Consider the following 12,500-nt stretch of genomic DNA (forward strand, 5'->3'; position numbering starts at 1 on the left):
TTTATAGACTGTTTTGACAAACTCAAATGGAAGTTCTGATCTTCAGAGGAAGTTAGAGACCTTGGTGGACCCATCTATGTGGAGTGAGGTGATGCACCATTGTTTTTAAATTACGCTTATAGTCATAGTCCAGTATTCATCATCTACTGAGGAAAAGACGAAAATAATGAAAATGAAAATATGATTTGAGGTATCCCTTCATTTCATTTGAAATGTATATTTGGGTTATTGAAAACTTGCAGTGTTTTAATTTATATTGTTGTCATCATCATTAATATTATTATTATTATTATTATTATTATTATTATTATTATTATTATTATTATTATTATTATTATTATTATTATTATTAATATTATTATTATCATTATTATTATTTTATATTTTTATTATTATTATTATTATTATTATAGTATTGCCGCCCTTGTTTGTAACACTTTTCTGTTCGCATGGTTGTACGATCCGATAGTGATGTCGTTTCTTCTTCTCTTTACTAGCCTATCCTGCTTCTTTGGTTTGTGATTGTATTTTTGACAGGGGATATTTTTTTTTCTGTAAATCTTCTGCCTGTTTGTTCTTGGTTATTTATAATTTAGCTTATATCTTTAGGTTATGATTTTGATTTACATTTGTACTATTTTTGTTAGATTGCTTGTTTTTTTTGTTTCAGCGGTCTCTCATATAACCTCATTTGTGTTGGAAGAGACCTAAAGCAATAAACAAACAAATAAACAAACACTTTTCCCCCAGGTAAATGCCAAGATAAAGGCCAGGCCTCATTTCACAGATTTGGACCAATCCCTCTCCGTACTCTGGATCCAAAATCAACCTGGTCTGCGAATCATCAAAGATCGTAAAGCGTCGACCTATGCAAAAATCCTTTTGACAAACATCCTTACTGTCATGACGGCCTGTGAAAATGGACAGAGGTATGCATATATCTCATATTCATGGCTCAGATTCCATTATTCCACCCCGTCTCCCTAAATAGTAACGCGTAACGATATCATGTTTACAATAATAATTTGTGATGTCCGATTACCAAGCGTAAATTTCACTAAAAATCAGATTCTTTAACTCACTCAATCCTAGAGATTTTTGCTACTTTTCAAAATTTGAAATAAATGTATTAAAAATGAGCATGTACATAGTCTAGATATTTTTATTCAACTATCATTAACATGTAAAAACTAAAAATATTAGTTTTGATACTAATACGCCTATAATTTGTCTAAGATGAATGTAATATATAGGCATGGAGTAAAAGTAACCCAGGTAAACTACGGATATAGTCGGTGTTAGGGTTGAGTGAGTTAAAAGATGTATCATTTGAATGTTTTCAAATATGTTTTTATTCAAAGCTGACCAAATATAGGAATCGACTGAGGGTAGAATAAAAGATTTTTTACACTCTTGCGTTTTGGAATTCGAACTTTGTCCCCAACGCACACTCGCAAGCTCTGGTTGGGAACACGACCGGAATTCCAAAAAGACAAGAGTGTAAGAATCGTATGATATCCGATGTGCACATATTTGCAGGTCTGATAATCAAGCACAATTATGGGCTTGATTTAACATTGTTGTGTGTTGGTTTGAGATTATTTCCATTACAACAATGAGACCATGACAATTTGGGTTTATCATACCTGCACTTTTAAGTAAGTGTGGATAGTGTCTGATTTAACTAACTCAACCCTAACACCAACTATATCCGTATTTTACCCGGGTTACTTTTACCCCATGCCTATTTATTACATTTTTCTGAGACAAATTATAGGCGTAGTATCAAAGCTAATGTTTTTAGTTTTTACACGTTAATGATAGTTGAATAAAACTATCTATCCACATGCTCATTTTTAATACATCTTTTTTTCCAATTTTGAAAAGTAACCAAAATTCTCTAGGGTTGAGTGAGTTAAGATGGTCTTGTTTGTCTGTGACCTTTTTGTACTCATAGCAATGTTGTGTTGTTGTTTTTAATAAATTAATTTAATATTTTTAAAAAAATCTTGGGGGGTTTAATTCATATCAAGTTTCAAAACAGGCATATAGTTCAACGAGGATCCGTTTATTAAGGTGCAATATGCTTAGCGTTACCAGGCAGCGTGGCTCAGTGGTACAGTCTTTGATTCGTACCCGAAAGGTACCGAGTTCAATCAACCGCCGCTGCGCTGTGTGGCCTTGAGCAAGTCACCTCGCCCTAGCTCACTTTGCGGCACTGCTCTGATGCCTGGGTTATTCCAGTCTTTCCTTGGAATAGACCCTAAAGGCAAATTTCCCCTTGGGGATGAATAAAGGGAATTTTGTTTATTTTTTTTTTATTAAAGTCAGTCAACATCGTGGACAACACCCAATGACATCGTGCAACAAAACTATTACTTGGTATGAGAAAGAAACTTTACGAATATAGACTAAAAGTAAAAGAACTGAGTCTACCAACACTTCCATTCAGAAGAATAAGAGGAGACTTGATTGAAACAATCAAAATACTCCGTGGTATTTATGACGAGAAAGCAACATCTAGAATGTTCCATCGATCCTAATATGAACTGAGAGGCCACTCATTCTAACTGTTCGAGGCCAACTGTAGATTAGATGTCAGGAATTATTTTTTTTAACTTAAAAAGTATATGATATATGTGTAACTATAACCATACTCTGGTGTAAAAAAGTATCTATCCATTAACAGTATTGTCTCTGTCAAGGAAAATATAATATCACCTAACAGGCATCATAACTTGCCTATATTATGTTAAATGTTGCTGTTGGCTAGGACCCCGTTAAAGCGCGTTGAGCACGTTTAATGGATATTGCATTATAGAAATGCTCAAGTTTTTAAACTTTTTTTTTATTTTTAGAGGGGGGGGGGGGGGGGAGCAATGCTTGATACCTTCCATTGAGTTGAAAAAAAAAAAAAAAATTGGTCGGTGATTTAATTTGCCAGATTGTCTGAAATAAGCCACATTGTATTTCTCTGTTTGAGTCATCGTACTTTAATCTCGAAAACAGTTTTGCATTGAAATAACTTTTGAACGATAGAGATTAAAGAGAAAATAATTTTGTTTGTTATAATTTCACCAGGTTTCAACAGTACTGCAGATCCTTGTTTGAACGACTGGTATTATTAGACAGAGGATGGGTAAGTGAATTGTTATCATTCTATTGCTATTGTTTTTCAGATTCTGGATGGGGGGTCTTGACCTCCTGTGTGGGCAGGAAGACACGCTGTGTCTTCTATCCCCTTGTATATGTTTTCCGAGTTGCTTTCTGTCTTTGTCTTGTAATGGAATGGGATTACTTGGTTTTGTCCTAGCCCTGGCCGGAGTCCTTACTGGGAGGGAAACAGTGTGGCTATGTGGTCTAGTGGTATGACACTCGTCTTTGGACCGGAATGTCCAGGGTTAGAGTCCCATTCTAAGAGGGCATAGTTGAATCTTTGGAAAAAGGTTCTTTGCTCACGTTCTCTCTCTGTACATAGATAAAATGAGTTCTTGTCATGATTTTTCCTACATATTAAGTGTTGCTGTTGGCTGGGACCTCTTGTAAAGCCTTTTGATAATGTTTATTAGATCTTGCACTATATAAATGTCCATGTGCTTGTGTTGTTTTGTGTGCATGTGTTGGTTTGTGTGTGGGGTGTGTGTGTTTGTAGATATTGTAGATAAGTCAGTATTTACTGGGGAGAGTCATACGTTTTTTACAAAAATGGATGCATCTGTTCCCCACCGAGCTCTTTTTAAGTGATTCAGAGTTTTGGAATCAATTGTAAAAAGAAATCAAGTGTCCTGTTCAAAGGTAGCAAGCAATTGGTCATATCCGTTTCGTGCTATAGAAATTCTAGCTCTATGGGCCGAATGGCTATGAAGAACTACTTTCTTCTTCTTCTTCTTCTTCTTCTTCTTCTTCTTCTTCTTCTTCTTCTTCTTCTTCTTCTTCTTCTTCTTCTTCTTCTTCTTCTACTTCTTTATTCGTATATACATTTAGTTAAGTGTGTGCATGTATGTGTATATATGTTATATGCATGTATGTGTATTTAGTACGATATGTTTATGTGTATTATGTATATGTGTGTTTGTGTGTGTGAGTAATGTATATTTATGTACAGTGTATATATGGATGTGTGTGTGTGTGAGTGTGTGTGTAATTGGATGATTTTTTTTCTTTTTTTTTTTTTTTTTTTTTCTGATGGTCAATGTGAAGTGCTTTGAAGCTTCGGCATAAGTGCTATATAAAGGTACATTTATTATTATTATATTATTATTATTATTATTATTATTATTATTATTATTATTATTATTATTATTAATTATTATTATTATTATTATTCATGTGATTATATAATTAAACATATTTTATTTTGACAGGAGTGCTTGTCCATATATATCAATTGATCCAGAGAGTCTTCCATCAGAGTTGAAGTCGTTAAGAAATCCTTTGTTATCTATTCTGTTATCGTGGATGGGTGTGAGAATAGATGGCATTTACAGTGAGTCAGGTCGGGGTTCCTGCCTCCCATAATGGCAGTGTGGCATTTCTTCTATCCCCTTATAACTGTTTTCTAATTTGCTTTCTGTCTTTGTCTTGGAATGAGATTACCTGGTTTTGTCCTGGCTTCCCATAGTGGGCAGGTGGCATTTCTTCTATCCCCTTATAACTGTTTTCTAATTTGCTTTCTGTCTTTGTCTTGGAATGAGATTACCTGGTTTTGTCCTGGCTTCCCATAGTGGGCAGGGTGGCATTTCTTCTATCCCCTTATAACTGTTTTCTAATTTGCTTTCTTTCTTTGTCTTGGAATGAGATTACCTGGTTTTGTCCTGGCTTCCATAGTGGGCAGGGTGGCATTTCTTCTATCCCCTTATAGCTGTTTTCTAATTTGCTTTCTGTCTTTGTCTTGGAATGATATTACCTGGTTTTGTCCTGGCTTCCCATAGTGGGCAGGGTGGCATTTCTTCTATCCCCTTATAACTGTTTTCTAATTTGCTTTCTGTCTTTGTCTTGGAATGAGATTACCTGGTTTTGTCCTTACCTCCCATCGTGGGCAGTGTGGTATTTCTTCTATCCCCTTATAGCTGTTTTTCTAATTTGCTTTCTGTCTTTGTCTTGGAATGAGATTACCTGGTTTTGTCCTGGCCCTGGCCGGAGTACTTGGCTGGGAGGGAAACAATCAAGTGCATAGTTATTGTTTTGGGAGATGATATTGTTTTTCTTGTAAATCATCTCTCTGTTGTGTATTATTATATTTGTTGTTTTGAATATATAATGTGAGCATTTGAATGTATTCCTCTTTGTTGGATCTTGTGCTTGTGTCTGGTGAGACTTATAAGTGATCTCAATTTTAAGATGGCATGCTCATGGGATCTACATCTTATCCCTATTTGTTCCCAGTTTCCCCTTTGCCTTACTTTTTCTTGGGTGCTTTAATTTTATTCTAGATTTTGACTCTCTCATTTTCTTCCTTTTTACTGGCACTGATATAACCTAAATGGTTGCATGTGCTGTAAAACCCTCAAAAACAAACAAGTCAGGACAACATTATCAGTTCAGTACTTCTATTCTTAACTTTATACCCAAGTTTCTATAGCAGTCATATGCACAATCTCCACTAAATGTGCTCATTGCGCTTTACAAGGGGTCCCTAGCCCTTTAAACTGACACTTAACACGTAGGACAAGGCATGACGCCTGTTAGCGATATTACTATTTCAGACAGAGACAACGCTGTTAACAGCCAGGTACTCATTATACACCTGAGTATGATGAGAGAATGTGAATGAGTAAAAGCCTTTTCCAAGGATTCAACTATGTGCTGTTCAGAGCAGACTCAAACCCTTGACCTTCAAGTCGGAAGACGAGTGTCCTTACCACTGGACCACATAGTTGCACATGTTTCTTTCATGTGCGGAAACAAAAGATGAATTTGAATGCAATCAATGGAATTATATTTCATAAATGCTTCTAGTGTTCAGTGGAACTCGAATACAACAGGTAAGGGAGACTAGCAAACAAAATCCATGTTGTAGCTGAGTCCGGTTATATCCATGCTTATAGTATTTAAAGGGAGGCAATTGCCTAAATTAGCTCAGAGGACACCAGCAAAGCATCATCTTTCAACTAAGAACAAAACACATACCGCTGAACAACCATTTAAGCAAAATTACAAAAGACACATCCCCCTTCCTGCCCCCTATGTCAACACCCCAATGAAACAGTAACACACCACTTGCTTGAATGTCAACCTCTTGAAGACCTGAGATGCACATTCCTCCCACCAAATCCAAGCATCATAACACACTTTATAGTCACCACCTGGAACAACTACAAAAGACGTCTAACTTCTACGTCATGGCACAAGACCGAAGGGCTAGAGCTCAGGTGGTCGCTGGTCCGGATAAGTAAGTAAGTAAGTAAGTAAAGGGAGGCAATACTGAAGAAAATAAAAATGTTACCATGATCTATTTTTTTACCCTCTCACCTGTAATTTGACACATTGTTATTGTACTTGTGCAACATTTATGATAAAATTTGTAATAGGGAATGAGATTAGCGGAAGAGTAGCGTCCCTTGATTGGACGTCACTGGTGGAAAAGTTATTAGATAGAGAACGTCATGTTGGTTGTGCGCATGCGTCTCTCGTCCTCGCTTCCAGTGAAAGCGGCATGAGACACTTCACCGAACGCGAGGACGAGAGAGAAGCATGCGCAAAACCATTTTGACGTTCTCTCTGCAAGGTGACATCCAATCAAGGACGCTACTCTTCCGCTAATCTCATTCCCTATAGTAATACTGAAAAAGTTTATTTGTGTTTAACATATTATTTATTCAAGCTTTTGCTTCATTTATTTATTTATTTATTTATTTATTTATTTATTTACTTATTTATTTATTTATTTATTTATTTATTTATTTATTTATTTATTTATTTATTTATTTATTTTATTTTTCTATCCTACCCACTCCATGTACAGCCATGTCTTAGAATTGAATCTGGACGTCTTGAGAATGGCATCGTTGAACAGTTCTGGATTTCTCCAATTTTATTTATCGTCACTTGAAAAGTGGGGTCGGTGCTTTCAGCCATGCCTTGATGATTTGGAGAATGACCTGTGGAAGTATGTTGTTATTGTGGAAAGTCTAACGCAATTTGTGACTAGGTGGGGGTCTTTTGTCCTCCCATGAAAAGGTCAAGGGTCGAAACGTCGTTAGTTTTGTGTTGTTCATTTATGAGTCAGATTTACTTCCTTTATCTTTATCTCTGTTTTATTGACTCATTAGGCACCTCTTGTTATTGGTTTTGTCTTCCCATAGTGGTCAGGGAGGCAGTTAAAACTAGAGGTGCCTAAATGAGCCAATAAAATGGAGAGATAGATGAAGTTAGTAAATGTGACTCACATATAAGGGAACAACACAAAACAAACGACGTTTCGGCCTTTGGCCTTCTTCAAGTAAACACGAAATATGTTATATGTATTAGATTGTCATAATACTTAAAACATTATAGGTAAAAATGTTTGCGTGCGAGGGGAAAGAGAGAGATTGATGAGGAGAGAGAGAGAGAGAGGGCGACAATGAGATGGAGTAATGAGATGAAATGTAAACCACTTACTGGAGGCACTTATTGTGTCTTCTATTCCTTGGTTGGTTGGTCTGATCCACTCCAATACAATACCATTTGAGGTGATGGGTTACACTTTTTTTTAAAAATCCTGGGTGGGGTTCCTGACCTCCCATAATGGGCAGGGAGGTACATACTGTATCTTCTATCCCCCTATATCTATATTTTCCAACATGCTTTCTCTGTCTTTGTCTTGAAATGAGATTACTTTTGTCCTGGCCCTGGCTAGGAGAGAAATAATCAAATGTATAGGTAGAGTTCTGGGAGATGATATTTTTTGTCTTGTAAGTCATCTCACTGTTATGCACTCTATTATATATGATTTGTAAACATTTGAGTGTATTCCCGTTAGTGGGGGCATGTGCTTGGGTCAGGATGAGACATGCAGGTGATCTCAAACTCAAACTAAGGTACACGCTGCCTCTACCAAACACTGATACTTAACATGTAGGACGAGACAAGGCACCTGTTTAGCAATATTTCAATTTTTACCGACAGAGACAACAATGCCTATGACCAGGTACTCATTTTACACTCGAAAACGGGAGAGAATGTGAGTAAAGAGCTTTTTCGAGGTCTAAACTATACGTTGCTCCACTCTGAGGGCGAGAGTCATACCACTAGACCACATAAGTACACATTACTTTACAATTGAACATGTAAATAACCTGTTTTATGTAAGCGTCCAAAAACAATTTTCTACCACAACAACACTTGTCTGGATTGTATGAAAAAAATAATTTCAAAGTAGTCCTTCAGAGCCATTCAGCCCATGGAGCCGGAGTTTATCCCAGTTTCTTCAGCGTGAAATGGACGATAGCAATTGCTTTCTATCCTTTGGATAGGACACTAGACTATCGCAAAGAACTTTCCACCAAATCTAACAGACTCAGCGGCCCATTCACTGCTGGGTGGACAGGGGGGGGATCAGAAAAAAATATCGACTGCTGCACCCGGGATTGATCTCAGTCCCCTTTGCGTATGAAGCGAGTGCTCTACCAACTGAGCTATCAGGACCCATGGGTTGTATGAAAGAGGTTTTTTATTATAGGATTATTTCCATGACATTACGAATAATTTTTTTTTGTTATGATTTTATAGATAGTATGCACTTGGCTAAGAAGCTCATAACATTGCCATCCGGAAGTATAACGGATCAACACACAAAACTGTGTGTATCCATGAACGTTTATAGTCAGGTTAATACAGTTCAGTGAGCATTACTCATAAACGCGGATGGCAAAAAATAATAACAAAGACCTGAGTGACGTCATCTTTGTTCTATCTTTACAAATTGCATTGATACCACTTTCTTTTCTTTTTTTTTTCCACATCATTCAGGGATAGCCACAAAAATGGAACAGCCCACCTTTCCAAACATTTTCGTCACCTCCTGTTCCACAACGACGTATGTCATGACTCTGGGAAAGATCTGAAGTCCCAAGTCCTTGAAACTCTAACTAGCAATATAAAAAATTCTGACTTCTCTGTTTGGAGGACGGTCGCAAATTCATTATTACGGTGATTCAGAGCTGTCCGATGATTGGAGAACCTCGATTCAGAGCTGTCCGATGATTGGGGAACCTTGATTCAGAGCTGTCCGATGATTGGAGAACCTTGATTCAGAGCTGTCTGATGATTGGGGAACCTCGAAAATTAGCGGTTGGAAGGGCGGGGAACTATGGGTACATTTTTTTTTTTGAGGATGGGTGGGGCCACGGAACTTGACTTTGCTTAGTTTGGTTAATGTATTTTTTCTGCATAGTCATCCCTCCATGTACTCTGTATTATCTTTTTTAAAGTGTGGCTATGTGGTCCAGTGGTATGACACTCGCTTTCGGATCGGAAGGTCCTGGGTTTGAGCCTCGCGCTCGGCGCATAGTTAGTCCTTGGAAAAGGCTCTTTACTCACACAGGGCTGCCAAGTGTCCCGCATTTTGAGGCTGTGTACCGCCGTCCTGCGTAAGGCAAAAATGGCCCGCATTTCCCTGAATTGATTAATTTAAAAAAAAAAAATTTCAAATAAATTTGTTTCGTTGCCTCCGCAGCTAACTTGTTAATTTGATCTCTTGCTTCTCAAAAAGGGACCAGATATTTTTGGCACTATTAAGAAGAGCCATTTTTCTAGTCACATTGGCACTATAGTGCTAAATTATTTGTCAATTGGTCATTAAAAGCTTCTTTTTTTTTTGTAGTCATAATTCTTTTGTCAAGTCAGGCAACACTATCAGATCACCGTTACTATTCCATTATCACCATCTGTCATGATTACCTGTGATGTGATGTCACCTCCCCCCCCCCCCCCCCCCCCCCCCCGTCCAAAAAGAAGTGTCCAGCATTTTTACTTTGTGAACTTGGCAGTCCTGCTCACATTCTCTCACCGTACTCAGGTGTAAAATGAGCACCGGGCCATTAACACTGTTGTCTTTGTCCGAAAAATTGTAATATCGCCTAACAGGCGGCACGTCCTAAATGTTAAATGTTGCTGTTGACCAGGGACCCCTTGTAAAGAGCTTTGAGCACATTTTAGTTGATATTGCGCTATATAAAAGCTCAATTATAATTATTATAAGTGTTCATTGTACTATTATCTTTACACAATAGCTAATATTGAAATGCTAATTTATCAAATGTAACATTTTTATAGACCTCACCTCAAAAAATTCAGTTCTCATTGTGATTTCTGAAATAAAGTCGGCGTCCAGGAGACATCAGGGTTCTGGATAGCTCAGTTGGTAGAGCACTCGCTTCACGCACAAAGGCACTGAGGTTGATCCCGGGTGCAGTCAAGATTTTTTTTCTGACCCTCCTGTCCACCCAGCAATGATTAGGTAGCTGGGTCTCTTAGATCTGGCAGAAAATACTTTGGGATAGACCAGTGTCCTATCCAAAGGATAGCAAGCAACTGCTATTATCTGTTTCACACTAAATAAACTGGAATAAACTCTGGCTCTATGGCCCTAAAGGCTCTGACGGACTATTTTGTTTTTTTTTAAATCGAGAGACTCCATGTCAGGTTGGAGCGGATATTTTCAAATCTGCCTGGCAGCCCTTTAATTGGAAATGATTTGGATGGAACATTCTGGGTGAGGTCTCCTGACCTCCCATGGTGGGCAGGGAGGTCACTTGCTGTGTCTTCTTCTTTCCCCTTCTGACCTCCCATTGTGGGCAAGGAGGTCACTTGCTGTGTCTTCTTTCCCCCTCTGACCTCCCATGGTGGGCAAGGAGGTCACTTGCTGTGTCTTCTTCTTTCCCCCTTTGACCTCCCATGGTGGGCAAGGAGGTCACTTGCTGTGTCTTCTTCTTTCCCCCTCTGACCTCCCATGGTGGGCAAGGAGGTCACTTGCTGTGTCTTCTTCTTTTCCCCTTTGACCTCCCATGGTGGGCAAGGAGGTCACTTGCTGTGTCTTCTATCCCCTTCTGACCTCCCATGGTGGGCAACGAGGCCACTTACTGTGTCTTCTATCACCGTCTGACCTCCTGTGGTGGACAGGGAGGTCACTTGCTGTGCCTTCTATCCCCTTTTGACCTCTCATGATGGGCAATGAGGTCACTTACTGTCTTCTACCCCCCTCTGACCTCCCATGGTGGGCAGGGAGGTCACTTGCTGTGCCTTCTATCCCCTTCTGACCTCCCATGGTGGGCAACGAGGTCACTTACTGTGTCTTCTATCCCCCTCTGACCTTCTATGGTGGGCAGGAAAGAATAAAAGAGAGAGTGAGAGACAGTGTATGTGTGAGTGAGTGAGAGAGAGAGAGAGAGAGAGAGAGAGAGAGAGAGAGAGAGAGAGAGAGAGAGAGAGAATCAGTGTTTACAACACGGAGTTAATTATTTTCTGTATTACTCCTGACAGTTTGTAATTCTGTAAGACATTTTTTATTACTTCAAATTTTGAATAAAGATCTGTTGTTTTTTTAAACCACGTCTTTCTTATTAATAATTCACTTTGGTGACTCACATTATTTGCAACAAAGTCAAGCGATGTTCAGCATGGGTAGTGACCGGTCAAAACACTATTATTGCAAAACCCTTGCTCCTGTGTTGTGCTCTTGGCAAAGTACTTTACACTCTTATCCACTATGGACTCAGATATGATTGAGTATCAGACTATAAGCAATGACGCGTATCTAAATATTGCTACCAGGACGCTTAACAGGTGACAAGGGTTGTATGAAATGGACATTAGGGGGAATGTAGGAATTAGAGGGCAGCGTGGCTCAGCGAAATGGTCTTTGCTTCGTACCCAAAAGGTACCAAGTTTGAATACCTGCCTCGTGTGGCCTTCAGCAAGTCACCTCGCCCTAGCTCACTTTGCGGCGCTGCACTGCGGCTAACGCCTGGGTTATTCCAGTCTTCCCATGGATAGACCAAAAGGAGGAAACATTAAAGATCCAACCAAAAGAGTGCCTGCATTCAATAACACCAGGGAATACTGGATTTCCTCAAACCGCCCCTTAACTGGACATGGCAGAACTGCATCAAATATGTGCAGATGGAAACTTGGAAACTGTTATACCTGCCAGAAATGTCAGGCAGCCCCAGAGATCAGCGATCACATCGTCCTCCACTGTCCAGTCACTAAACTTGAAGGTGGCTACGAAACCATCCTTAGGGCGGAGGAAGACTTTAGAATCTGGGTTGACGAAATACATTTGGAGGTGTAGCCATACGCTACTACTACAACTACTACTATGGATAGACCCTAAAGACAAATTTCCCCTTGGGGATGAATAAACGGAACATAACGCCTGTTAGGCGATATTATAATTTTTCGGACAAAGACAGCGCTGTTAACGGCCAGGTACTCGTTTTACACCTGAGTACGGTGAGAGAAAGTGAGTAAAGAGCCTTTTCCAAGGACTCAACTATGCGCCGAGCGCGAGGCTTGAA

General features: G+C 38.9%; 1 protein-coding gene across 1 annotated transcript in view; it reads left to right on the top strand.

Annotated features, from left to right (window-relative positions):
* The window catches only part of LOC144969939 (uncharacterized), a 16,473-nt gene extending 4,944 nt beyond the window's left edge, over positions 1–11,529 (top strand). The window contains exons 3-8 of the mRNA XM_078909024.1: positions 8–88; positions 751–929; positions 3,082–3,139; positions 4,365–4,486; positions 6,965–7,108; positions 8,953–11,529. Coding sequence (XP_078765150.1) covers positions 8–88; positions 751–929; positions 3,082–3,139; positions 4,365–4,391 — 345 coding nt within the window. The 3' untranslated portion in view covers positions 4,392–4,486; positions 6,965–7,108; positions 8,953–11,529. The remainder of the gene's footprint in view (positions 1–7; positions 89–750; positions 930–3,081; positions 3,140–4,364; positions 4,487–6,964; positions 7,109–8,952) is intronic.
* The last annotated feature ends 971 nt before the right edge of the window (positions 11,530–12,500 follow it).

This window comes from Berghia stephanieae, chromosome 4 (assembly GCF_034508935.2).
Source record: "Berghia stephanieae isolate SIO BIC M18660-M18661 chromosome 4, UCSD_Bste_1.3, whole genome shotgun sequence".
Classification (NCBI taxonomy): domain Eukaryota; kingdom Metazoa; phylum Mollusca; class Gastropoda; order Nudibranchia; family Aeolidiidae; genus Berghia; species Berghia stephanieae.